This window comes from Amphiprion ocellaris, chromosome 23 (assembly GCF_022539595.1).
Source record: "Amphiprion ocellaris isolate individual 3 ecotype Okinawa chromosome 23, ASM2253959v1, whole genome shotgun sequence".
In the NCBI taxonomy this organism is placed as follows: domain Eukaryota; kingdom Metazoa; phylum Chordata; class Actinopteri; family Pomacentridae; genus Amphiprion; species Amphiprion ocellaris.
In genome coordinates, this window is record NC_072788.1 from 8,805,166 (window position 1) to 8,830,728 (window position 25,563).

Below are 25,563 nucleotides of genomic sequence, written 5' to 3' on the forward strand. Positions count from 1 at the left end.
ACTTACATGTAGTTTCAACTGGCTGAGTTAATTTCTCAAACTTTAGAATCGGGAGCCGTGAAACACACACCGCCAATTTTTCCAACAACACCCGGCAGTTGTTGACAACTGCATCCTATCGACAACAACATCTGCACCCCAACTCGCAACACTGTGACGTCAACGAGAACTTCGTTATGTCTTTTGTGACGTCACGCACAAAAATACATAATACAGCTTTTGGCTTTTGAGATCCTCACACATAGAGAGAGAGAGAGAGAGAGAACACCCGAAGCCCTGCGATATTGCTGACTGACAGACAACATGAGTAAGAAACAGGACCCCAAATTGCTCGCCTTTCAGAGCAAAACGCTAAAGGAAAAATATGAGACTGATAGAGAAAGATTGATGAAAATGTACAAGATAAAGGAAATGGCAGCGCTGAGGGAGGAGACCACCCTGCTGCAAGGACAAATTGAGGAGAAGGACAAAAAAAATGAAGAATTACAAGAGCTCCTCACTAGAAACTATGAGGGAATAAAAAACCTCAAATCTTTGATCCGTGATCAAAATGACGTGATCCAATCCCTGCAAGAAGCCGTTGATGCATGCAATAAGAAACTGGCAGAGCCTGAGGTATATTACACTCAGTTAGCAAACACAATGAAAGAGCAGTATGAGGCTGCAGTGAGCTGCCTGAGACAGGAGACGGAGGAATGGAAAGAGAAATGCAAGCGGGAGCAGGACGATTTTCAGAAATTATCTGAAAAGCGGCTGCTTGACATGACTGAACAAAAAAGGGAATATGACACAGAGATCACCAAGTTGAAAGAGGACATCTGTGAAGCTGAATTGAAGCGCAAACAGGAGGTCGAGTTTCTCCAGGACAAGTTTGTGGAGAAGAAAGCTGCCAGTCAGGATGAGTACGATGAAAACATCTTAACCCTCGTCACACGTAAGCATCGGGAAGATGACAAGTTGTATGACCTCCCACGTCTCAGAGAAAAAAACAGTAGACTGAAGACGTCTGAGGCAGAACTAAAGGACTCATTGAGTCAAAAAGAGAAACAACTCAGAAGGGTGGAGGACTGCTTGACAAGTGCCAGTCAAGAGATCACTATTTTGAAAAGTGACAATAACGCTTTGGTGAAGGAAATACAACGCATGAAGGGCTTCCAGCTTCGATCAAAGGAACAGATCAGAATAAAGGATGAGGCAATCGCTCAGCTGAAAAAAAAAGTGGAGAAGCTAATGAAAGATGGGAAAGAAAAAAACTGTATCAAACAAAAGCTACTGGAGGAAGTATCAATTCTCATACAGAAGACTGCTAAACTGGAGTACAAATTAATCGTGGAGAAACAGAGAAAAGGTCGAACGGATGATCAGAAAAAAAAAGAGACCAACCAGGCTCAAACGGGTGATTGTAAACAGCGTATCATCAATGGGCTCTGGCAGAATGTTCAAAGGGTAGAACAAATCAACAAGAACCAAGAAAAGGAGAACAAGTGGCTGAAGAAATCCATGCCAGACAAGGCCAGATATGACCAAAACACAAATGAACTGATCAAGAACATTAATGAAATCAGGGAAGAAAACATGAGACTGAAAAATGAAACAGCTGAGCAGAAGTCTCAGCTCCTCAAGTTTGGAGGGCCAAAGACCATCAAGGCGAAAGTCAAGTCCTGGTTCACAAAGAAAAAGCCTCCAACTGCTCAGAAGGAACCTCAGCTTGAGGAGGAATCACAAGTCCTTAAAGACAACCTGACACTGAAAAATGAAATAGCTGAGCAGACGTCTCATCTCCTCAAGTGTAAAAAGCCAAAGACCATCACAGCGAGAATGACGTCCTGGTTCACAAAGAAAAAGCCTCAACTAAAGGAGGAACCTCAACTTAAGAAGGAATCACAAGTCCTTCTTACAGGTAACAACGTTCCTCATGTGAGGCTGACCATGGAAGATGGACATACGTCTGAGAATCCATTCCTCATTATCCGATCGTGCTTTAAACCTGTGGGTCCATCTGAACCTGATGATGGTTTGCCACCAGTCGACATCTAAAATATCTTGGACCAAGAGAATCAAATCCTATATTCTCTTGCTCTGTGGCCAGATAGGTCCATGGAGAATCCTCTCATGTATGACTGATATGTGCATCTAATAATAACTTTATTTATATAGCACTTTCAAATCAAAGTGCTTTACAGAGAATAATAATAACTTTATTTATATAATAGCACTTTCAAATCAAAGTGCTTTACAGAGAATAATAACTTTATTTATATAGCACTTTCAAATCAAAGTGCTTTACAGAGAATAATAACTTTATTTATATAGCACTTTCAAATCAAAGTGCTTTACAGAGAATAATAATAACTTTATTTATATAATAGCACTTTCAAATCAAAGTGCTTCTAAAAAAATAAAAAATAAAACATAAAGAACAAAAATATTAGTCTCTCAATTAGATTTGTAACTTTTTTTTTTTTTTTTTTTTTTTTAAATAAGCAGTGATATTTGTTTTACTGCTATTCATACTTGCGTCCCCAGGAGCCGGTGGTTAGTTGATGGAAACACAAAGAATTGGTGCCAAGTCAGACACTGGCTCTGAACTTGCACTGGAACCAGCTTGCTTGAAAAGCGCTATCGTTGATATGAAAAATGTGCCTCTTGATAAGCACTGCTTGAATGTCTTTATATTTTACTCCGATTTCAAAATAAAACTCAGTAAACCTGTCGTGCACTTCCGTTGTCGTTTCTCTATACTGCCAAAAAGATCCAGAAGTATATTATACCTGCAGTTTGGAGAAACTTTTGCGAGATCTCGCAAAAGTTTCTCGGGATTCTTCCAGATTTTTTTTCCCTCCATGTCCCTTCCGGGGCTCTGTACTTTTTATTTAACTTCATCTGTTTTGTATTTTTGCTTATGCACTTTGGGTGAATAAAAAGAAATTTGTGATGAGAGATGCGTTTTTTTGTCTGTAATCTACGGAGACTTCATTCAGTGTTTAGTGCACATTTCTGTTACACACATTGTGACAGATAATCAGTTGTGCGTTTCAACCAGATTCTTAGTCTTAAACATATCAGCAACATGTTTTTTTACTGTCACACAGAGCTAGGTAGATAAACTGCACTACTGCAGCAGATATATTATTGAAGTGTGCTTACATGACGTATCTACATACACTACTTACAAGAAGTTATTCAACTTTTGGGTGAAATTTATGGAAAATGTAAAACATTCATGCTATCACCATAGCATGAACTTTTTACAGAAACTTTTACGAGATCTCGCAAAAGTTTCTCGGGATTCTTCCTGTTTTTTTTTTCCTCCATGTCCCTTCTGGCGCTCTGTAAGTTTCTGTTACTGAACTTTGGTAAACAACTGCAGACTTGTGTTAATGTTTGGTTGAGTGAAACAGATACAGTACAGGTGTATGCTTTCATATCTCCCATGCATTTGAGTGAACAATTGTCTAAAATTTCATTTTAAATCAACTAGGTATTACATACATATATTGATTTATTTCAGTGGCATTTGTTTAACACATGTATTTCATGCTTTATAACAATTAAAGCTGCATTTTAAGGCTAAATTCACATAAAGGCACCATGGCATATTTTGACATACATGCTTTATGTACTAAAATTGTAATTCAATAAAAAAAAAATCACATGAATATTGGCAAAAATTTAAATACAAGTTGTGTAGATTAATAAGTTGCATAATAACCTGCACCAAGTCATAATACACATGTTAATATGCTCAATAAGTAGCTTGATTCCTAAGAGTAATTTAAAAACAATACCTGAGAAGACACTGCAATCTCATAGATATACAGTATATTAAGATTTTTTTCATTAGATTTCATGCTAAGGCACCTTTTATTCCTTTTCCAGAGAGTATACGGTCCTTTATCAGTTCTTTCCTGATAAAGATCAAGTGTTTGTTCCCAGGCAGCTTTATGTCTTGAGGCGTTTGTTTTGAGTGGTTTGCTGAGAAACTCCTTGACTGCTCCCTCTGCTGTGTATTAAACCATACTGGTGTCCGTTTTCATCAGTCGGCAGCTTGAGATAAAACCGTGAACAAATGAAAATCAGTGAACGGAAAAAACTGTGGAAATTGAATCAGATCCTTTGTATTTAAAAAAAAAACCAGTTGTGTCTGTGTGTATGAAAACATGGAAAGACTTACTTTTCTTTTACTGCTTTCATTCTCAACATTCGGTGCGTCGTGCAGCTTCAACGCTTCCTCCAGTTCTGCAGATACAAAGTCACACATCAGACTGAATGCTCTCCTCCTTATCTACTATTACACACCTTGATCCTTTTAGATCAGGGGTGTCAAACACATTTTAATTCAGGCTCCACATTCAGGGTCGGACCAGTTGAATCATACCACAATAACCTATAAATCACAACAACAACTCCAAAGTTTTCCTTTGTTTTCATGCAAAAAATACTCACATTTAAGGAATTATCTTTTTACAAAACATGATGAACAACCTGAATTTTTTTAAGAAAAATAAATTCAATTTCAACAACATTATGCCTCGGTATCATTTACACATTAAAACTTACAGATCACAGAGTGTCTACAAAGGAACACAACATTTAGTCACAGGTATCTGGAACTGAACAGTATAGTATTTTACTTTATGATCAATATGACAAAAATCAGACAAAAAACAAAAACAAGACAAAATATTTGAAAAATGAGACAAAACGACAAAAGAGAAAAACAAAATGACAAAACAAAAAAAAGACAAAAAAGTTACAAAGCAACAAAAAAAATGGACAAATGACAAAAACGAGACAAAAAATTGCACAAATGACACAAAGGAGACAAAAAATGACAAAAGTGAGAAACAAAATAACAAAAAAATAGACAAACAACATAAGCGAGCCAAAAGGAAAATACAAAAAAACAAAAATGATGCTTGAAACAAGGAATCAAGCAAAACAAAAAATGACAAAAATAAGACAAAAAACACAAGACAGACTAGCACAGAACGACAAAGCGAGAAACAACACAACAAAAATATGAGACAAACGGCAAAAGTCAGACAAAAAAAAAACACAAGACAAAATATTACAAAAACACAAAAAAAGACACAAAATGACAAAAGAACAATGAGAAATAGTATTTTGTTTCATGATCAAAGCAACTTCTCATGGTTTAGAAATTATTTTAAATGTATGATTTTACACATTTACAATCTGCAGTTAATGTCTTCTCTGTAATTTTTACACTTTACAAGGTCGGACTGGATCCTCTGGTGGGCCGGTTTTGGCCCGCGGGCCACATGCTTGACACCCCTGTTTTAGATGGTGCACGAGCCAGAAACACGGAGGCATATTTCAAAATACCTGTAAGAATGAGGTCGATTTTCTCCACCACCAGCTCAGCGTCCTCCGTCGTGAAACACAGCGGCGGCTTAAACTTGAGCACATTGCGATGAGGTCCATCAGCACTGAGAAGGATGTGCTGCTCCTTTAGCCTGGAGCAAAATGTGGATTGTGTAAAGTAACTAAAATGCAGACATTTTGCAGTAAACGCACAGTAAACTCAGTAGCAGCAGCTCAGAATGGAATCAGCCCTAATTAGTGCTATTAATTACACCTGAGATCCTCCTGCTGCAACAAACTGCCACTTAAAGTGTCTGCAGTAAAAAAAAAAAAAAAGAAAGAAAAATAAAGGGTTTTAAAAAGTTGACAATGAATCCTAACCTTCATCCTACCGACATATTTAACATGTGAGAGATGCAAGATACAAGAATAAACTGCTACAACTACTACTTGGTGCTATATAAATAATATTATAAGTACTATATGAAACTCATTTATTCTCAAAGCATTATTAATTATGTGTTAATGTCTGATTTTTTTTGTATTTTAGGAAAGCCACACATAATTTGCATTTTGTGTAGAACAAAAAGATATATACTTACCACTTAAAGGCTTATTTACAATCATATGATTCCAGTGTCATATCATTTTTGGTCATTTAAAGTAAACATTATTTCTCTGCAGCCAACTTTAGAACAGGATTTTGAATGATTTCTTCAACAGAACTCAGGCTGTTTCACGATAATATTTATAAATTGTAAAATAAATGCTTTTCTCAATAGTTTGTACAATGTCAGTTTCAGTATCATGTGTAACACGATTTTTTTCAGGTGCAGAATCTCAATTTCATGAGTAATATTTCTTGTTCATGTGCAATATTAGTTCATTTCAGCAATACTTTACATTTTTCAATTCCAGTCTTATTTTAGATTATTTATTCTATTTTCAGTGATGCTTCATACTCATATCTTACTGTTTTTTAGCTCGGCACTGCATTTATTCTCATGTTATCATTTCCATTTTTTTGAGCAATATCTGGCACAAGAATTGCCTTCAGGATCAGTAATGTTTCATTTGATCTTATCTTATACGCAGAACAATTATATCGCACTATGCAGGATTTATTATAATGACCAATCACTCTCACCTAGCTTCAGCTGAACTTCAAAGCAATCTTTCTTTTGAAGCTGCTCGAAACAATATTTTTATCTAAAAATTAGATATGACTAATGACAAAGGAGTCACTTTCTCATTGCAGTCACACAATAACTGAAATCGAAAATTGTAAATATTTTGAATGAAGTCTGGTACTATAAATGTTTATGTGGCCATGCATGCTGTGACTAAGTAAGGTTTAAAATTGGGCATATTTTGAATGAAGTCTGGTACTATAGATGCCTATGCAACCATTTAAGGACTGAATAAAGTCAGGGATAAAAGCTGGCCTATTTTGAGTAAAGTAAGGTGCCATAGATGTTTGTGTTGTTAAACTAGAACTACATAAAGTCTTGTGGAAAAATTTCAATATTTTCAATGAAGTCTGGTACTATAGATGTTCATGCAGTAAAGTTAAGTCTAAAATTGGGAAAAATTTGAACGAAAATGATGGATTAGATTGGATGATTTATTATCTTATCCCAATTAAATTAATCAGTCTTCTGTATGATATGAGGCGAGCAACTATAAATGCTGATTTCTCAATAGAGAATGCTGCAGAGTAGTTTAGCCTTTAGCAGCCTTTGTGGTTGAAATAGGCCAATATGATATAAGGTGACACTTCAACTTACTTATATATGACTTCTTGGGCCTCTGCTGTGGCAGGAGTGAGCGTCAATCTGTCCCTCACAAGCTCCACTCCAACAAAGAGACCACAACCCCTGCAGGAGGTGACACAATTAGGTTTAATCTTGTCTGACACGCTATATACACATTTATTAATTCTCAGAAATGCTAATGCTATTTCACGTGTGTTTTGATCCTGAAACCTTTTCTGAATCAAGGTCATTTTTCACTGTCGCATTTTTTTCTTTTAATATAAACAGTAAGTATTCAACAGTTGAAGTAAATATTTCACAGAAACAGAGACAGGCAGTGCAAATATTTCACTATCCAGGATTTGCAGGGACACGAGCTGCATGAATTAAAAACTGTCATAATCACCAGTGTTCTGGATCAACTTCACAGACTGCAGTAATAATCTGCTGCATTGTAACTGTCTGTGTTTGTTCACCTGATGTCTCCGATGAGTGGATGCTTCTCTTTCTGCTTTTCCAGCAGATCAGTCAGGTGTTGCCCCACTCGCAGAGCATTACCCTGCAGATCCTCTTTCACAATCACGTCCAGCACGGCCAGACCGATGGCACAGGACACCGGGTTACCGCCGAACTGACAAAACAAGAGGAAACACCAAGATTAGGTTCACACTTTAAACTTTTAAAATCACCAAATCATTATTTTTTCATTGCTGAATTGTTTTATAAGAGACCAAAAGAGAACTAACTGCTCAATATGACTGAAAATATATCCAACATGACAGGAAAAAGCTGTTTTTTTCATTCATGGGAAATGACTGCAACATGAGACAGTCGGCAGAAAAAATCTGCCTTGAACGGAATGTATTTTTCAACATAATGTGGGAAACAGATGTGTTGATGCGCTCTGCAAATATGGACAAGAGCGTCAAGGATGATGTCGGGTCAGTGCCAGTTCTAGTCATGTTTGCACCACTTCTGCATCATGCTCTTACTGTATTGAAATACTCCATTCCAGATGACATGAAGGCCTCCGCCACCTCTTTGGTCGTCACCACACATGACATGGGATGACCGTTGCCGATGGGTTTTCCCATCGTAACAATATCGGGCACGAAGTCTTCTCCTTGAAGCTGGAAGGCCCAGAAATTTGTGCCAACTCGCCCAAAACCGACCTGGACTTCATCTGCAATAAAAAGCCCTCCTGCCTTATGGACATGTCTGCGGAGGGGCAGAAAAACCTTCCAGATAATCAGGCAAAGACGCTCAAAAATGTACACAAAACAACAGAACTGTGGGGTTAAAGAGCATATACTGAAGAAACACTTCATTTATCATCAAAAGTCAGGCGCAGCAGCTAAAAACTTGAGCATTTGTTTTTGCCAAAAGCAAAATCTGCAGGTCTAACATACCTCCGAACCTCAAAAGCAGTTTAAAAACACTCTGTCGTCGAGTATGAACATCAATCCCTGCTACTTACTCTGCCACATGCTGGAAATAACCGGCGGGGGGAATGACCTGACCGCCGCAACTCTGCAATGACTCGGCAATAAACGCAGCAATCTGCACGAGAGGAAAAACATAGCAGGTCTATCAATCTAAAGCCAAACTAAAAAAAAAAAACAAAAACAAAAACAAAAAAACAGGGGGGAGGTGTCCTGGCATCCTTGACCTCTTTCATCAGCCTGTTGCTTCACTTTTCAGCTGGCAACGCAAAAACAAGAGTGAGGCAGTCGAGAAACGGTCTTGCACAGTCATGAATGCTACTGTAGGACACTGAGGGGAGAAAATCTGTTGACAAGAGCACAGTCTCACACACACTTCCAAAGATGTTTTGTATAATATCTGAGCTGAAATCGTCCTTCTCGGCTCTGGAGATGCTCCACAATCAAGCAGGGATCTGGGATTTGACCCTAAAAGTCCTCGGCCTGAACCTGAGAATGAAGAAAGAATAGGTAGAAAATATCATGAGTGCTGATTAATTAAAATGTCTGTGGTTGGAGACAATTGAACTCACAGATTCCAGCAACCATCAAAGCATTTTTCTGTGTATAAAATGAAGAAACAAATCCTCATGTGCTGCTCATTCCATCAGTATCGCAGTTCTCTGACACACACTATCATCAATCAGCCGTACAGTCTTCCTCTGACAACACATATCAGGCACAAACCGTACCTTTCCTCCTTTCTTGTGGACTTTTTCGATTATATCCTTGACTTCATCTGCGTACGCCGTCGCAGGATCGAAGTGGTCCGCTCTGTATTTGCCTCTGTACACATCTGGGCTGGGAGCCTGCAGGCGACAACAAGTTGCGACGATTACTAAAGTGCCACAAATCCACATTGTGTGTTCGTTCTGAGTTTTGAGTTGGAAAAGTTGTCATCAGTCAAAGGAGGGTCTCACAGCTGGAGACAGTTTAAACAATTTAAGCAAATTTCTTCAGATTTTCAAAGTTGATGTAAAATGTCATCAGTCTAACAATGATTAAAGTGTTCAAAAATACGATCATGTCCTCACTTTGTGCTCTAAAGAATTAAACAAGCCTTCATTTGAACATACAAGTATACATATATAGTCATCTCCACTGACATACACTACTATCTGACCTGCAGTTTGATTCCTGAGTGTCTGTGATCATGAATAAAACATGCAGTCAAACTCAACCGTTCCAACTTTGACATATAGCAAAAGATCACAATTCTAATTTTAGCTCATTTTGACACAAGTTTTCCTTCACTCCAGTGTTTCTGTGCCATATTCAAATGAGATTATGGTAGCAAAACATCCTCATTATTGCCCTTTTGAGAAAAAAAAACAAACAAAAATACAGCTTAGTTAAATTTAAAGGCGTGCTGCAGGAATATAATAAAGCATTTGTATGACTTCTCAGTGACAAAATGGTTGAAGTAGAAGCAGATATGTCCCAATTTGTAGCCCAGATATGAGCCAAAAAACACAATTTTACCACGTGATTAGGGCACTTCACCATTTTGAATCAACATTTAATCAGTTGAAGTGGCTCTTCACATGAAAATGACATAATTTTGTCTTATTATTTATTATGTTTCTTAGCCTATTATTGGATGCTAAAAGTATTTTGAACCAACATATAGACAACAACCATCCATCCATCCATTATCTATACACCGCTTAATCCTCATTAGGGTCGCGGGGGGGCTGGAGCCTATCCCAGGTGACTCGGGTGAAGGCAGGGGACACCCTGGACAGGTCACCAGTCTGTCGCAGGGCCACATACAAAGACAAACAAGCACTCACACATTCACACCTACGGGCAATTTAGAATGATCAATTAACCTCAGCATATTTTTGGACTGTGGGAGGAAGCCGGAGTACCCGGAGAAAACCCACGCATGCACAGGGAGAACATGCAAACTCCATGCAGAAGGATCCCGGGAAAGCCGGGACGCGAACCAGGGATCTTCTCGCTGCAAGGCGAAAGTGCTAACCACTACGCCACTGTGCAGCCCTAGACAACAACCATTACAGGACAATTCTAAAGTATTTTTTTCCATCAGTATAACAACTGCAGGCTTTTAAGTTAAACTACCTGGTAAGCTACCAAGGAAGTATATAAAAAAAATTAATTGAAGTGATTGCATGCTTAATAAAAAGAAAAAAAATGCACAATATGTAAATTTGATCTGATTAAATAAAAGATGAGACAGTTATTTACAAAGTGCTAGAATCAACTCAACTGTGCAATAAAACTATTAATCCTGATCTACCAGGACCAAGCAACCACGTTTCTGCTTATTATTAGCTGTGTTTTAACACAGTACTTTTAAAATACTCCTTTATACTATAAATACCGGTGATTTTGCACCTTTACTGTAAATATCGTCAACTTTGCTGCCGTATTTCTTCAACAAGCACAATTTTACATGATTATTGCACGTTCTTTTGTACATTGGTTCCCTTATTTTTCTTAAAAATAAGGGAATTTACTTACTTACACAGTAACTTACATGTGTAAGTTACTGGATACTGGATATATCTACATCTTTTTTGCTACTTTTTTTCACCTACTTCACAAACAATGACTATCTTTTGGCTAAAACAGAACAAAACCTTGGATTGTTCTTTAATTTTCTGTTTTCTTGACAACTCTGACATGGTGCTACACTAGAATGAGCTGCTCTTGGACTGCTTGGTTAATAATATCCTATGTTTTCAGCTAAACCGTTGCCTCTGACACCAACAGTGAGGCACTCTGGTTGCACCTTGCACCCTGTTGAATGAACTCAGGCTGTCGTTGCTTCTCCCGTCTCTTGCTGCTGCAGCTGCCTGCCAAAAAGCCAGCAGAGCGAGCTGAGTCATGGTGTTTTAATAGTGCACAAGGGGAGAAAACACACTCACCACATGCACAAATGGATTCAGCTCAGCATCCGACAGCTGGTGGAACTTATACGGACTGATGTCGATGAGCGACGAGATGTGCCCGTGGTACGCACTGCAAACACAAATCAGTCACTTCCCCTGATAAGAACAGTGCATCCAATAAAACAATGAGATACAAAGACTTTCACTCCTCAATATCATTGACATACTTCCACCTACTTTTCCAGTGTGATGATGTCTTTGTGGCCGCTGTACTGCCGCGCCAGTCGGAGAGCAAGGTCATTGGCTTCGGAGCTGAAGTTCAAAGGATCAAGGGTTACTGTGAGTTACTCAGTCACCACAAAACACACAGGAGAAGCCACGCATGCCACAGACAAAACTTGGCGGCTTCAGTTCCAAATAAGAGGGTATATGGGGATTTTTATCAGTGGTGAATAAATTAGGAGGTAAAACCTTAGTGATGCACGTGTCTTTTCACATCTTAGAAACAAGTTCTTGCACCATTTAAAAGCTGCTTCCTACTTGAATGAACCCATTCTGCTGCCTCTCCCTAATTAAAACCCATTTACTAAGCAAAACAAGCCTTGACATCAGACATCTGTGCTGTTTTTTTTATGTACTGAGCAACTATCTAAGGAATCCAAACTAGAATTCAGAGCCAGACGTTAAAAAAAAGCACAGTGTCCAGATGAGTTTGGCTCTGTATTATATGGGGTCTATCTGTCAAAGTGCACTTTTGTACTATTGTACAGATGCTGAACAAAGCCTCTGTTTTCCCTCAAGGTCTGTCTGAGTGTATATGGATTATTATCTGCAACTATATTGCCCTAGACCAGATAATTCCTGTACACACTGCAGAGGTGCAGCAAAGGAGGGTAAATAAGTAACCATGCCAGACTGAAAGGGTATTAGGAGGCAAATAGTGCTGGATGTGCATCAAATTATGTAAGATTTCTTTAAGAACTTTGCCTTTTTTATGTTCAAATAAGCTGTTAAAGAAGCTAATATTATTGCTGTTGTTTTTCATTTTGCCTGACCTGATAATTCAGACTAATAGAGGGTTATGATGCACTTTTCCTCCCCCTAAACACATGTTTTTGTTAATTCCAGTTATCCTTTGACTCCATCTTATAATTTCCTGTGCTTCAGAGCCGTTTTCTGCAGAAATTTGTCGTTCCTGTTGTGCTGCTTCAGTTCAAAGTTGGTTTAAGATGAGACATAAATCTCCTCATTATCTGCACTGAGCCCCAGTCGATTGAAAAACAGGTTTTCCTTCACGCCGTTTTACGTGTTTGGAGAGTATGAAAAACATTCAGACTCACCCTGAGTTGACAAAGTAGCACACAGACAGCTTGTCGGGCAGCGTGGCCTGCAGCTTCTGGGCGTACAGGACGAGATTATCATGCAAGAAACGTGTGTTGGTATTGAGTTGTTCCATCTGCTGAGCTCCTGCCTTCACCACATCTGGGTGACAGTGACCCACTGAGAAAAGGGGATAAAAAGGATGCACACAGGATTAGAAAGAACAAAAACAACTGCTTTTTATAGCTAGTCATGAAGAAACGTGTCGTGACAGCAAAGGCACATAACTGGGGGCTGAAATGAAAGAATCCAGGTCAGAAAGCGTTAAGGTTTGCATTGCTGCTCCTGCAAGTCGTGCAGCTTTAAGTTATTTTAGGTGCAGGTTTATAAACACAACTCATTAGTGCAGTTTGTCAGGTCTCTAATTATACATTCCAGTGAAACCTCTGGAACACCTCCAGCCCAACACTTACAGAAAACTAGTCTTTCATGTTTTGTTGTTAAGGTGGAGGTGATGTAAGTGTTCTCACCATGAGCCACGTTGTTGATGCAGTCCAAGTAGCGCTGTCCCGTCTCATCATACATATACTGGCCTTTGGCTTGGATGATCTTGATGGGGTCATGGCTGAAGAAAATCTTACAAGATGGCCTACAGTGGAGCAAAAAATAAGAGTGACAGCTGTGCAAACTCCGGTTCAACTGTGTATATGTTATATGGCAGCTATAAAAAGATGTTATGATACAATGAGTGGGCACAGCTGTAAAATGACATTATTATATGACACACAAATGAACTACTACTGCAGCTGCACCGTATTTTGAAAAACTGAAATGTTATTGAAATAGCTACGCTTATTAACCTTAAAAAAAAAAATCCTACCAATGTTCTTACAATTTCGTTTTCACAATTTAAACAACGTTCTAAGTGTCCACAGAAGAAGTCTTAGATAACTTCAGTAGTGTACATTAATCTATTCTACCGCTGTTTGGTTTTTAATCTCTGAACTTGACTGGAAACTATTCATGAGAGCACAATTTCTGTTTTCTCACCCAATGTGCTTCTTTCTCAGGTCTATCGTCTTCTTCTTGTTCAGTTTCTCTGTCGACATGTTGATAATGCTCAGCTGGAAGACGCTCAACGATCCTCTGCTTGGGACAGAGTCAACCGGCTTTATAGCGCAGCTCTCCTGTATGGAATCCCAAAGAGGCCAAAATTGCGCAAAAAATTGACATGTAAGACTGCACTTGTTTGCACATTTTCTGCATGTCATTTACACTTGAATGCACTTGACACTTAGTCAACAAGAAATTAGCATTCAGGTTACATTTTTCTGTAAAGCAACACAACTAAGCAAGAATCTCCCACAATGTTCTAACATTTCCTTAAAAAATGCTTTGCTTTATTTGGATGCTGTATATGAGCAGAAACCGCTGGAAAGTTAAAACTAAATGTAAAAAATAATTTAAAAATTTACTGCATCCTGTAAAAATAATTTAAATGCAGTCGCTGGGTGTCACTGTAAAGTGTTATTGTGTAACTCATTTCTCAATGTTTTCAGAACGAGCCACCATGTTGGTCCAACATCGCTTCATTCAGAGGCTCCCTGCTCCTGCATTTTAAATCGGATCAACATGATAACTCACTCGGAAACCTTCTCTTTGGCATTTTTTGCTTGTCATTTACTCAACTAGTTAAGTTGTTGACACTTGGACACTACCTTTATAAACAAGAAATCAGCACTCAGGTTAAACCACTTCTATAAAGTATCACAGCTTAGCAAAGACCTTTAGCAATTATCTAATATTTCCTTCAAATATTATCATTATTATTACTGTTTAGTTTTATTTGGATGCTGTATATGAGCAGAAATTGCTGGAAAATTAAAACTAAATGCAAAAACTAATTTAAAAAAAATGCTGCATCCTGTAAAAGTCATCTAAATGCATTTGCTAAATGTCACTGTGAAGTGTTACGGACTGCGTAACGTATTTCTTGGCTTAATTATTTTCAGAAACACATTTTACTGAACCGTAATGAAAATTAGTTTCCGAGCGCGCCGCCATGTTGGTCCAATTCACCCCCAACGGTTGACATAATTTTAGATCTACAACGGTTAATTTAGAAGTTTAAAAGCTGGACGCCCCGATTTGCACAAAGTTAGATGTCAATTTCATGCAAAAGAGGTGCAGAAAATACAACACCTGTCTTTTAAGTTCGGTATGTTCACATATTTCTACAGCTGAGATTACTTTAAACCATTTAAATTTGTTCGACAAGATAAATCTAGTGGTTAAAAGCACAATCCTGATTCTAAACATTTAAATGCAAATTAGCATCTGCTGCATTCAAACCAAACCAGTTTACACGAAGCACAGGTAAATCTATTTGTATTTCACAGTTTGCCAGAGTTTTAAATGTGGTTTCTGAGGCAACGCTCCAGTGTTGGCTCAATTAACACATTTTACCAGACACCAATCATTGGTTTGTCACATCAGCTGGCAGAATCATTAACCATTATATCCAAGAAAAGTTTCTGATTCTCCAGATGAAAGCAAAACCTGGCATTGAGAGAGAGAGAGAGAGTGCAGTTTGAAAAACTAAAGGAATGCCATTGAAGCATGCAGGATAAGCATGCAGGACAATAGTATTTGTGTAATTACCTTCACTGCCAGAAGGGGGAGCCAATAATTCTACATCATTAAAACCATTTTATGCTGTTTCATAATGCATATATACATACCATATCAGTTTATAAAATAGTTTTTGTTGGCAGATGCATAAAGAGAATTCCTTTTATCTGTTGGATATGTGCAATAAACAGTTGGATCTGCACAGATTTTTAGTCATTAGCTCCAGTTTTTCTAATACAAAAGACAAGGAATGGAAATGACCAATAAAAACACGTCTGTTTTTTGATGTTTTTGAAAGACTGTGTTTATTTGGCTCCAACAGTACAGTCATATGAAATGTCAACTTGAAATATAATGTGTGAACACAAGGGTCCTCAAAGAAATGTCAATCAAGTGGGTAAAAAAAAAGACATAACACAAATGCAGAACAGAAATTGAACATTTACCACAACCCCAAAAAAATCAATCAGAACTCAGATAAACCACAAAGTGGATTTTGCTTTTTTATTATTATTGTTTTTGCTACAGTCTGCATTTTTGTTCTGGAAAGTATGTGGCAATATACGTTTTCCGTAAGGCTGCAGTGCATCGGAGGGTAGAGAAGTGTGGGATTTTTAGACAAAACACCAATTTCTTTGACAATAATGCAAAAGAACAACGCATGTAGCTTAATTATCCTACAACACTTTTACTCTGAAAGTAAATTGGGGCAAAAGGGTGTGTTTTTCAGAGAATTTCTGAGGATTTCTGCAAAAAATAAAAATAATACAAATAAACAGATACTCTGTTGATACCAAAATGGAAATAAATGTTTGAAATATTTTGGCACTAAAGTTGAAACTTCAACAAAGAATCATAAACCATCAAAAGATCAACCAAATAAAAAAAAAAAATCTATTAAAAAAAACTAGCTGCGCATGCTAAAGATACAGCACCTTGTGAGATCAAATGCTGTAACAAAGGCTGGAAATCAAAACAAAAAAACACATTGCAAAAACGTATTAAGTAATGGAAATAACACTTGAAAACATACATGAAGGGACAAGCAAAAAAAGAATCGTGTCAATTGAGATTTAATTCAAGGTTTATGTAAGTTTCTTCTGGTAAATAATCATTTTTCTTTCCAGGTAGTGGTACACAGGAGTAGCATGACTGAGCAAATGGAGCTGTAGAGGTCTAAGCTGCATTCGATGCTACACACATTAACCAAAGTATAAATTGCACTTTATGTCAAAATGAGCACACATGTCAACAGTACATTAATAATCCACTATACAGATATCAAACTACATTCAATGCAAAGAGAGAGAGAGAGAGAAAAGAGAGAAAGCGTGAGAAAAAGGCTGTCAAATCTGTAACTGTACACGGTTGCATTGGTTGGGGGCCTGTCCGCATTCAGGCCGCTTGTTGTCATATTTAGCTTTTTCTTGTTTTTTTACAAATTTCTGACGCACAAAACGAAAACAAAAAACGATGCATGTCATGGTAAGGCCTGTAAGAAAACGCACAGTGAACACACACTGGTCTTTCTTCACGTCGCACCGTTTTGCATAACCGTTTTCACCGAAATTTATTTCTTCATATCAACATCGGAAGCCAAAAAGGAATGCTGTTTAGAACCGAAGGAAAAAAAAGAGAAATGCCTTCATTTAAGAAATTATAGAAAAATAAATAATGTACCACTTAAAATGCTGAAACACAACATATATCCACAAAAAAACCTCCAATAAACAACAATAAAGAAACCTGTTGTGTATTTCTTCCACTGAGCTGCTGTTGACCTACTATCTGATAGCACCATTATAATCTATACAGATCCATTCTTTGCTAATGATGAGATGAGCTGTACAATCTAAAAAAAACACTAAAAAATGGAAGTAAATCTCTGTCTTTGCTGCCACATCACAATAAAATATTCACATCTGCTCTTACAGTAAATGCATATTTGTAATGTTGGAAAAAAAAAATGATGGCATCACCTTGCATAGCAGCGACTATGGCAAAAGGCAATTTGAACGCACGAAACATGGTGAAAAATAAACCTGTTGCTCCATCGGATAAGGAATGTCCACCTGCTGCGTAATTAATCTGTCAAACTGAGCTTTTCTTGCGTGTTTTTCTACCGATTTAAGACAATAAACGAGGTGTAAAAGAGCAGTGAGATACCAGCTACTGTGTGTTCAGCTAAATCTGATGCTTGAAAGAAACGCTTCGGATGCACTTCCTTAAAATCAACGCTTATTCTCAACATTTAAGAAATCCATAACTGTGTAACATGCAGCGAACTGACAACACTGTACAAATAATAACCCATATAATTAAAAAAAATAAAAAATAGCATATTTGCAACAATGCTGGATGTTCATTCGAGGTGGCTGCGGGTGAAGCTACACGCTAATCCAACAGCTCGTGTGAAAAACAGTGTCAATCCAACCTTTTATGAAATAAAACACCTTTTCTACTGACTCGGAACATGATATAAAGTTGTACATTTCTGATAAAGAGGAATGAATAAAAGCTTGAGGCACCAAAGGCTATTATACACAAAATACACAATGTGTAAGAATGAGAGCAAATAAAAGAAGAAAAATAATAGATGATTGCATTCTGGCAACGCTCTCAGTAGACCTCGAAGCGTCCAGCTGGTCTCCACGGAGACCGATGAGGCTCAGAATCCATTCCTGCGCTCAGAGGAGGGGTTTTCCTAAAGCACTGCCCGTCCAAAAAAAAAGAAAACCCAGATTTTCCTGTCAGTGCCCGCCAAGCTCTTCCCACCTCTCTTGTCTGGAGACGTGTGGCCGAGCCTCATGAGTGCAACGGTGAATAAAACCTGCTGACCCTCTGCAGGCATCACCACAATAAAGCAACAACAAGCAACAGCTTTACTTTCTGTGGGGCGGTTTCAGGCTACCAGCCACGGTGTGACTCCCTTAGGGAAGATTAAAGGAAAGCAGATATTACTAATTCAAAGCTCTGAGGTTTTTTTCTAGTTAGTGTTGTTGTTTTTTTCTGCAGAAGCCAACCACAAAACAGTGACATGTATGTACAATACATATAAATATAGTTTCAGTACACTACTCATGCTTTTTCAGGAGGGGTGCAATGTTCTGCTTAGCACAGTCTCTTTTTCTTTTTTTTTTAGTCTTTGAGAAAATGGCATGAATGAGGCTTGTTGAGACGAAACAACACACAACACCTAGCGTTTGGTGTTAGGGGAGCCGGTCCAGATCCTCCACCTCCCAAATCCTCCGCTTCCTCCTTCCAACCCAATCTGGCCGAGCTGCAACGCTCCAGTCTGAGCCATGCAAAGAGTAAAGAGACCAGTTCTGCCGCCCAGCCGAGGATCTGAACTCGGACACACACGTTTTGTTTTTTTATTTTCCACACGGCGATGTGAGTAGAAGCAGCTTAGGGCATGAAACTCAGGACGGTTATCTCTTTTTGTATCATTGTACACATAGACTTCTTTTCTTTTAGACTTGTTCTCCATTAAAAAACTATAAATACCATAAAAGAAGCATTATTTACAAACTCCATGCGTTTTCGGGGTTAGAGCGATCACTGCAAGAAAAAAAAACACAGGAGAGAGAATGACATGAAGGCGGAGATGTTTTCACGCTGTTGAGATTTCTTGAGTTTCTGGTTTGACACGGTGAGATTGTTTTTGACAGAAAACTCATGCAAACACAGAGCAGCTGAAACACGACAAAAGACAATAAACTGACAGAGTGAACTAAATGTTGGCAGCACGAATGTCCACTTTTTCAATTTATTACATAAACAGATGCAGATTTAAGATAATTACAATTTTACTCTACACTGTAACACATGCACGTTTTTTTCTCTATTTTGATAAATTACAGATAATATTTAATCATATTAATTTACATGTTGACTGTGAGAAAAAAACTGTAAAAATCTGGATTTGAAAAACATTTTTAACCTACTGAACCTTATTTAACAAAAATATACATTTTTACATGTATATGCCAATATTTGAAAGAAAAATATTAAAATTTATTTTAAAAAACTGTTTTAAAACTGTTATTTTACAAAACATAACTAGCAAAATTACAAAAACATGCTAATTTACATGTTGACTGTAAAAATAAAATCTGTAAATACTTTTTAAAACAATAATTTGCTCTTTGATAATGTTTAACTGTAAAATTACTTTTTACTGTATTGAAGTGAGCAAAAAAGATAAATATTTACCTTATATTTGCCATTATTTGAAAGAAAAGTTATGTATATTAAGAATCGAAAATAAAACATGATCAACGCTTTTTGAAACCTATTTTACAGAGCTTCACTCCTTTGTTAATTTGCAGATAATAGTTAGCTAAATCACATAAAAATGCAATAATTTACACGTTGACTGTAAAAAAAACTGTAAATAATATTTACATCAAACTATCTGCATCTTTACAAATAATTTGTTCTTTTACAATGTTTGACTGTAAAATTACACTATTTTATAAAACATTATTTGTATTTCAAGAAGTGAAAAATATAAGTATTTACACATATTTGCCATTATTTAAAGGAAACCATATGTGTATGAAGGATTGGGAACAGTAAATATTTTTAAACTGCTATTTTACTGATTTTGGCTGTTTTGTAAAACAATAATAATAGTGAGTAAAATCCCAGAAAAAAGTATTCATTACATTATACTTAAATAAATTTTAACTATTTTCACAGTTTTTACACTTTTTGTATCTTACAATATTTGACTATTTTTTTATATATGATTTTCTAACACCTTTGCTGCCATAATTTCACCGTTACTACTAATTTCTGTTTTACAGTGTAGGTTCCAGATTGCATGTGGTTCACTCTGCACAAACTATGGCTCTACGATCGTCATATATTCTCGTCTTACCTTCTGCCAGCACCCAGGCATTGGTAATCCATCCGGGCCCTGATGGGGGAAAAGCAGCAGAAATAAACAGTGAGAGCTGAACGAGGTAGTACGATGTGTAGAACTATCTACACAAGGCCATCATACGTTAATCAGTAAGCATCGATCACAAATATCAGACTTTCATGGAAAAATGCATCCAGTTAATAAGCACAAGTCACAAACCGTCATGCTTGGAGTAACAAATTCAAGATCTGATGTGAGAAGATTGCTTTGCATTCAAAACTTGCAACTTTCAACAGAAAGCTTAGTTCATCTGTGTTGTCTCTTTAGTCCTTTTAGGATCATTTGAAAACTGGTAAACATGAGCGGCCTGTTCGCAGCTTGCAGAGCCATAAAGGATTTCTGGGTATTAAAGTTTTCCCACTCTGAAGCTGCAGACTTGTGCATGAGTGAAACTGCATCATTATATCCATGTAAAAATAACAAATCTGATGCTCCAGGGTTATTTCATCTCAAATTACCAAATTTTTAGAACATTTTTTGTAATAATTTCTCCTCAACTCATTTCTGATTTGCCTGAAATTTTTGTAGCATATCAATACGTCAAATACTTTCTGAGAACATTTTTAAAAAGAGTTTGTTGACCCAGTTTCAGCATGTTTTTTCTCAATACTGTAGATCTAATAGTCCAATAATCATAATCAGTCTAATCGATCATTGGTGAGTTGAAATGGAGCCGTCACTTTCTTCATGTTTGTGACCAAACATTTTGCATTAAAGATGATTGTAGCTGTTTTGCTTTGTATGATTGTGACATCAAACTACTTATGGTTCAGAAAATATCACCAGTTGACTTCTGCAATCAAAATTTTTTAACTTAATGTGTCATGATGACTTCATTTTTTCATGTATCAAATCACCTATAATCAGAAAATATTTGATCTATTTGTCCAATATGTGGATTCTGAATCAATGACATGATGAGAAATAACAAAGTTTTTATGTTCGAATAGTTCTTGAGTTTTTGTTGTGCATAAAAATGCGTTGCTAGTGGGTCGACAGGCAGTTAAAAAAGCATGATTTGAGATCAAATAACCCTGTAATAACATCTCACTGATCCCATTTAGATCAAATTTTTGTAACATTAATGCAAACAACATTTGTCTTTGCTTTGTTTTTGATTTTTTCTCTGAGTGTCAGAGTAATATCATATATTTGATGACATGTAATGACAACTGTCAAGAGTTTATTCTCATTCATGCATGAAATACACAGCAAAATATGGCTCATGCACATAGAAATGTTCATATTTGTACTCAGTGATTCTGTTATAGCTGCCTCTTACACTGTAAAAAATCATTTCAATTAATAGATTTTCTAAATTCCTTTTTAACTGTAATATTTTCAGCACTTGGTAAATTGCAGATAATTTGTAAAATCACAGTGAAAAAGATCTAATTTACATCTTGACAAACCCCTCCCCAACAACCTGTAAGTAATATCCACTGTAAAAATGTGTATTTTATTGTAGAGATAATTAATTACATGATAAATAACACTAGTTTTAAAGGACTTAAATCAGCATTTAACAGTCAAACAAACATTATTTTACAGATATATCCCATTATTTGAAAGAAAGGTTCAGAATATTAATACACATGTTTATATTTTCAGCATTTTTAAAACATTTTTTACAGGATTTTTTTTGCAGTTGAATTTCAAACCAGCATTGATCTGGGAGAAAATAACGGGATTTGGGGGACACTATAACAAAACCACTGAGTCTTATCATAAAATGAATGCAGCTGGTTCCAGTGAACAAATGCAGATGTAATTGAACTAGATGACATTTATGATATTTGAATGTTTGCTTACCTTCCAGACACAGTGTGCAAATATATCCCTATATCACCTCAAAACGATTCTACTTTAAACACCCACATTTCTACCCATAGTGCTTGAATGTCCATGCATTGCACAGCATTGTCTCATTTAAAAACATTCATTTCCTCAGTGTGAATATGTCTGCAGGAGTAGCTGACTAAAATAATTCATATATTTTCTCTTCTCATCATGGTCTGGCCCAATTGGTACAAAAACAGGGAGGGACAGGAGAGTTAACAGAGTAAAGGAGGGAGTCCATGCACCTTTAGCATGGGTGTCTCATCAGTAAAGGAGTCTGTGTTAGCATCAGGTTAAAAGGTCCAACGAGGAATCAGGTAGAAGCTTTTTCTCTAAGTTTTAATTAAAGGGAATGAAAAGATTCAGTTAGAGGGACAGATTGAAGTATTGATTATGTTTATTTTGCATAATTCACTCGTAGTGATGTGTTTATCTAAAAGAGGCTGCTTGCGATCAGGATATTAGTGAGATTTATGTTTGAGTTGAGTGCCGTTTTATTAACACTTGATGAATGGAAATTTAAAACCAAGGTGTTCTCGTGCTTGTCAAGCTCTCAGGTCATGCATGGTTCTCGTTTCGGTGAAGGTGAGCGGCATGCATTGGGTAGGAGGTTTAGGAAGAAGAGAGATACTGTACCAATTGGCATGGGGCATCCAGCCCGTCCAGACCTGGCTGCCCTGGTTCCCCCTTTTCACCCTTAAATCCCCGGAAACCCTGTTTGCAAAGATGACCTGGGAGTGTTACTGGGAGAGAGGTGGACCACCCTCAACCCCTGCATCCGTCCCACTGTGACGGACACAAGCGCGAGGGTGAAGGAGGAGCTGCCCTGTGAGCGAGCCGACACCACAATCCAGCCCGATTACAACTTTCTTTTTTAGCATCTAATGGCATGTTTTGTGTAAGTAATAGACTTTAAATCTCAGGGCAGGGCGCCGGGTGTCGGTGCAGCCACGGGGAGCTCATCCTCGTTCGCTCTGCACGGCTGGGAGGCCACTTCCAGCTCACAGTTGGGACATACCAATGGGCAGGGTGCATCTAATCCTGGGGCACCCTGTTCTCCTTTCTCGCCCTTAGGCCCTTTTTTGCCCTTCTTTCCCTTCTCCCCCTGTGGATACAACGGTTTGGTCAAGTTAAAATCACTTTTTTTCTCCAACAATTATGACTGCAATTAGGAGGGATTACAGAAAGGAGGCCCACAAAGGAGAAAGAGACACGATCAGTGTTAGATAGGAGGGGATACTAGAGAATATTGGGAATTCTAAAAACATTCCTTAGGACAGGAGGAGGACAAAAAAAAAAGGAGGGGGGGCAATAGTACGATAGGAAAGAGCGGGAAACAGTTCATCGCCAAAAGGGGTGTCAAGGGCACAAAGGATGAGAAAGAGTAGCAGGGAAAAATACCTCTAGAAACACAGAATTAAATCTACTGAACACTGAAAAACTGTATCCATTTAGAATAAGATGTTTTCTAATCACTATCTTGGTATAACGTGCTGATATGAATGAAAAATCTGAAATTAAAGTATGCAAGATGCACATTTTTAGCACCAAAACTGACAAATGTAACAGTACAGGTATATTTCTGATCAATGTGACAATATTTTGGTGCATGATTCTAGTTTTAATAGTATGAATTTGTAGCAAATTGAACTATATTGCATTGTGTTCATGCTCAAAACTCATATAAGCCTCATTACTACAGATTAAAAGTGCGATGATATTGACTGCTTATAGTGCATTTTTAAAGAAGTTAAAAGCAGTTTTCACACAAAATAGATTTTCGCTTTCATGTAACCTCCTAATTTGAGATGTATTAACCCTCCTGTTGTGTTCATTTACGGGCACCAAAAATGATTGTTTCTATTATATTCTATAATATTTTCTGAAAAAAATCCCAAAAATCTGATAAAAAAATTCCTCAAATTTCTGAAAATTTGCAAAACCTTCATATGTATCTCAGTTCAGTTTTAAACTTTATCTGATCTCAGGTCAGTTTTAAACTTTATCTGACCTCAGGTCAGTTTTAAACTTCATATTGATCTGATCTCAGGTCAGTTTTAATCTTTATATTGACCTTTACATTGGTCTGATCTCAGGTCAGGTTTAAACTTCATCTGATCTCAGGTCAGTTTTAAACTTCATCTGATCTCAGGTCAGTTTTAAACTTTATATTTATCTGATCTCAGGTCAGTTTTAAACTTCATATTGATCTGATCTCAGGTCAGTTTTAATCTTTATATTTACCTTTACATTGGTCTGATCTCAGGTCAGGTTTAAACTTCATCTGATCTCAGGTCAGTTATAAACTTCATCTGATCTCAGGTCAGTTTTAAACTTTATATTTATCTGATCTCAGGTCAGTTTTAAACTTTTATATTTATTTGATTTTTTGTGAATGTTCTTAATAAACATTTTTAACATTTCTGTTTTTCCACCAAAAAATGTTTAAAGATTTCCAAAAATGTTGAAAATATGGACATCAGAAGTTTCACTGTGAAAATAATTTTTTCCAACATTTTCAAACTTTGAAACGGGTCAATTTTGACCCGCAGGAAAACACAAGGGTTAAACTTAATTTGAGTTTTTCTTGTAAAATTCAACTCAAAACAAGATAATTTCAAGATTGTTTGACTTAACAAGATATTTAAGATGCGTTATCTTAAAACAAGTCCCTCTATCTTGCTGAAATGTCACTTGTTAAGTGAATTTATCTTAAACCAAGTGGGATGAGACATTTTGACTAAAAATAAGACAAATAGACTTTGTAAGATTATGAGTTTTTGCAGTGTATATCTATAAATAGCTGTTAAAAACACAGATTGACAGAGCACAACAGATGCAAAGTGCCTTTATATGCCATAGAATAGGATACAGTTTCTTAAAGACACAAAACATCTTTTAAAAAAACATTATACTTGTTAGTGAAACATCCACAGTAAACACTGAACAATATAGACTGCTGTAAACACAAGCAAGGGAAGAGTTATCAACAGGCTCAAGAACTCAAGGAAGTGAAATGTTTAAATTTATGTTCATGCATGGAAACATCAGAAAATAAAAGAAACATGAATTTTAAGAGCCTGTTGTCAATGGACTTGTTTGGGCTAATATGTTGAAATCACCTTCAGATGCCTCAGAATGAGATTGGACTTGTGATTTTGAAGGAAAATGAGATGGTAAATCATTGAAAAGTGGAGAACAAAAGCTGGTTTGAGAGGACTGGGGATGACATTTTATGCAAAGGTGGGTTTGCATTATGTGGAGCTTTTATCCAATTGGCACAAAAAAAAAAAAAGAATCCTTATCAAAACACATGTTCACGGTATCTGCAGTAAAGTACAGTAAAGGGAAATCATTAGGTTAAAAAAAGGCAAATTTAAATGAATAATAATACAATTACCATCCTTGTTCAGATACGATGT

The 25,563-nt window shown here is 37.0% G+C and overlaps 2 protein-coding genes across 2 annotated transcripts in view; both read right to left on the reverse strand.

Annotated features, from left to right (window-relative positions):
• Window positions 1-3,484: 3,484 nt before the first annotated feature.
• Window positions 3,485-13,923, reverse strand: etnppl (ethanolamine-phosphate phospho-lyase). Its single transcript, XM_023299946.3, has 13 exons — window positions 13,792-13,923; window positions 13,272-13,390; window positions 12,762-12,921; window positions 11,659-11,733; window positions 11,458-11,551; window positions 9,256-9,372; window positions 8,560-8,642; window positions 8,075-8,300; window positions 7,559-7,713; window positions 7,116-7,205; window positions 5,350-5,480; window positions 4,175-4,239; window positions 3,485-4,047 (listed from the first exon to the last, which is right to left on the reverse strand). Exons 1-13 carry the CDS (start codon window positions 13,848-13,850, stop codon window positions 3,943-3,945), a joined length of 1,479 nt encoding a protein of 492 aa, XP_023155714.2. The 5' UTR covers window positions 13,851-13,923; the 3' UTR covers window positions 3,485-3,942.
• A 1,727-nt stretch (window positions 13,924-15,650) lies between these two features.
• Window positions 15,651-25,563, reverse strand: part of LOC111589166 (collagen alpha-1(XXV) chain) — a 181,943-nt gene continuing 172,030 nt past the window's right edge. The window contains exons 36-38 of the mRNA XM_035943763.2: window positions 22,778-22,855; window positions 20,258-20,296; window positions 15,651-18,301 (exon numbers count right to left, since the gene is read on the reverse strand). Coding sequence (XP_035799656.1) covers window positions 18,275-18,301; window positions 20,258-20,296; window positions 22,778-22,855 — 144 coding nt within the window. The 3' untranslated portion in view covers window positions 15,651-18,274. The remainder of the gene's footprint in view (window positions 18,302-20,257; window positions 20,297-22,777; window positions 22,856-25,563) is intronic.

Excerpts from the sequence above, each read along its gene's own strand:
- etnppl (XM_023299946.3), bottom strand. The coding sequence starts at position 13,850 with ATGTCGACAGAGAAACTGAACAAGAAGAAGACGATAGACCTGAGAAAG. Across the intron at positions 8,301-8,559 it reads TATTTCCAGCATGTGGCAGA|ACATGTCCATAAGGCAGGAG; the intron begins GTAAGTAGCAGG and ends GCCCCTCCGCAG. Across the intron at positions 7,206-7,558 it reads CCACTCATCGGAGACATCAG|GGGTTGTGGTCTCTTTGTTG; the intron begins GTGAACAAACAC and ends CACCTCCTGCAG.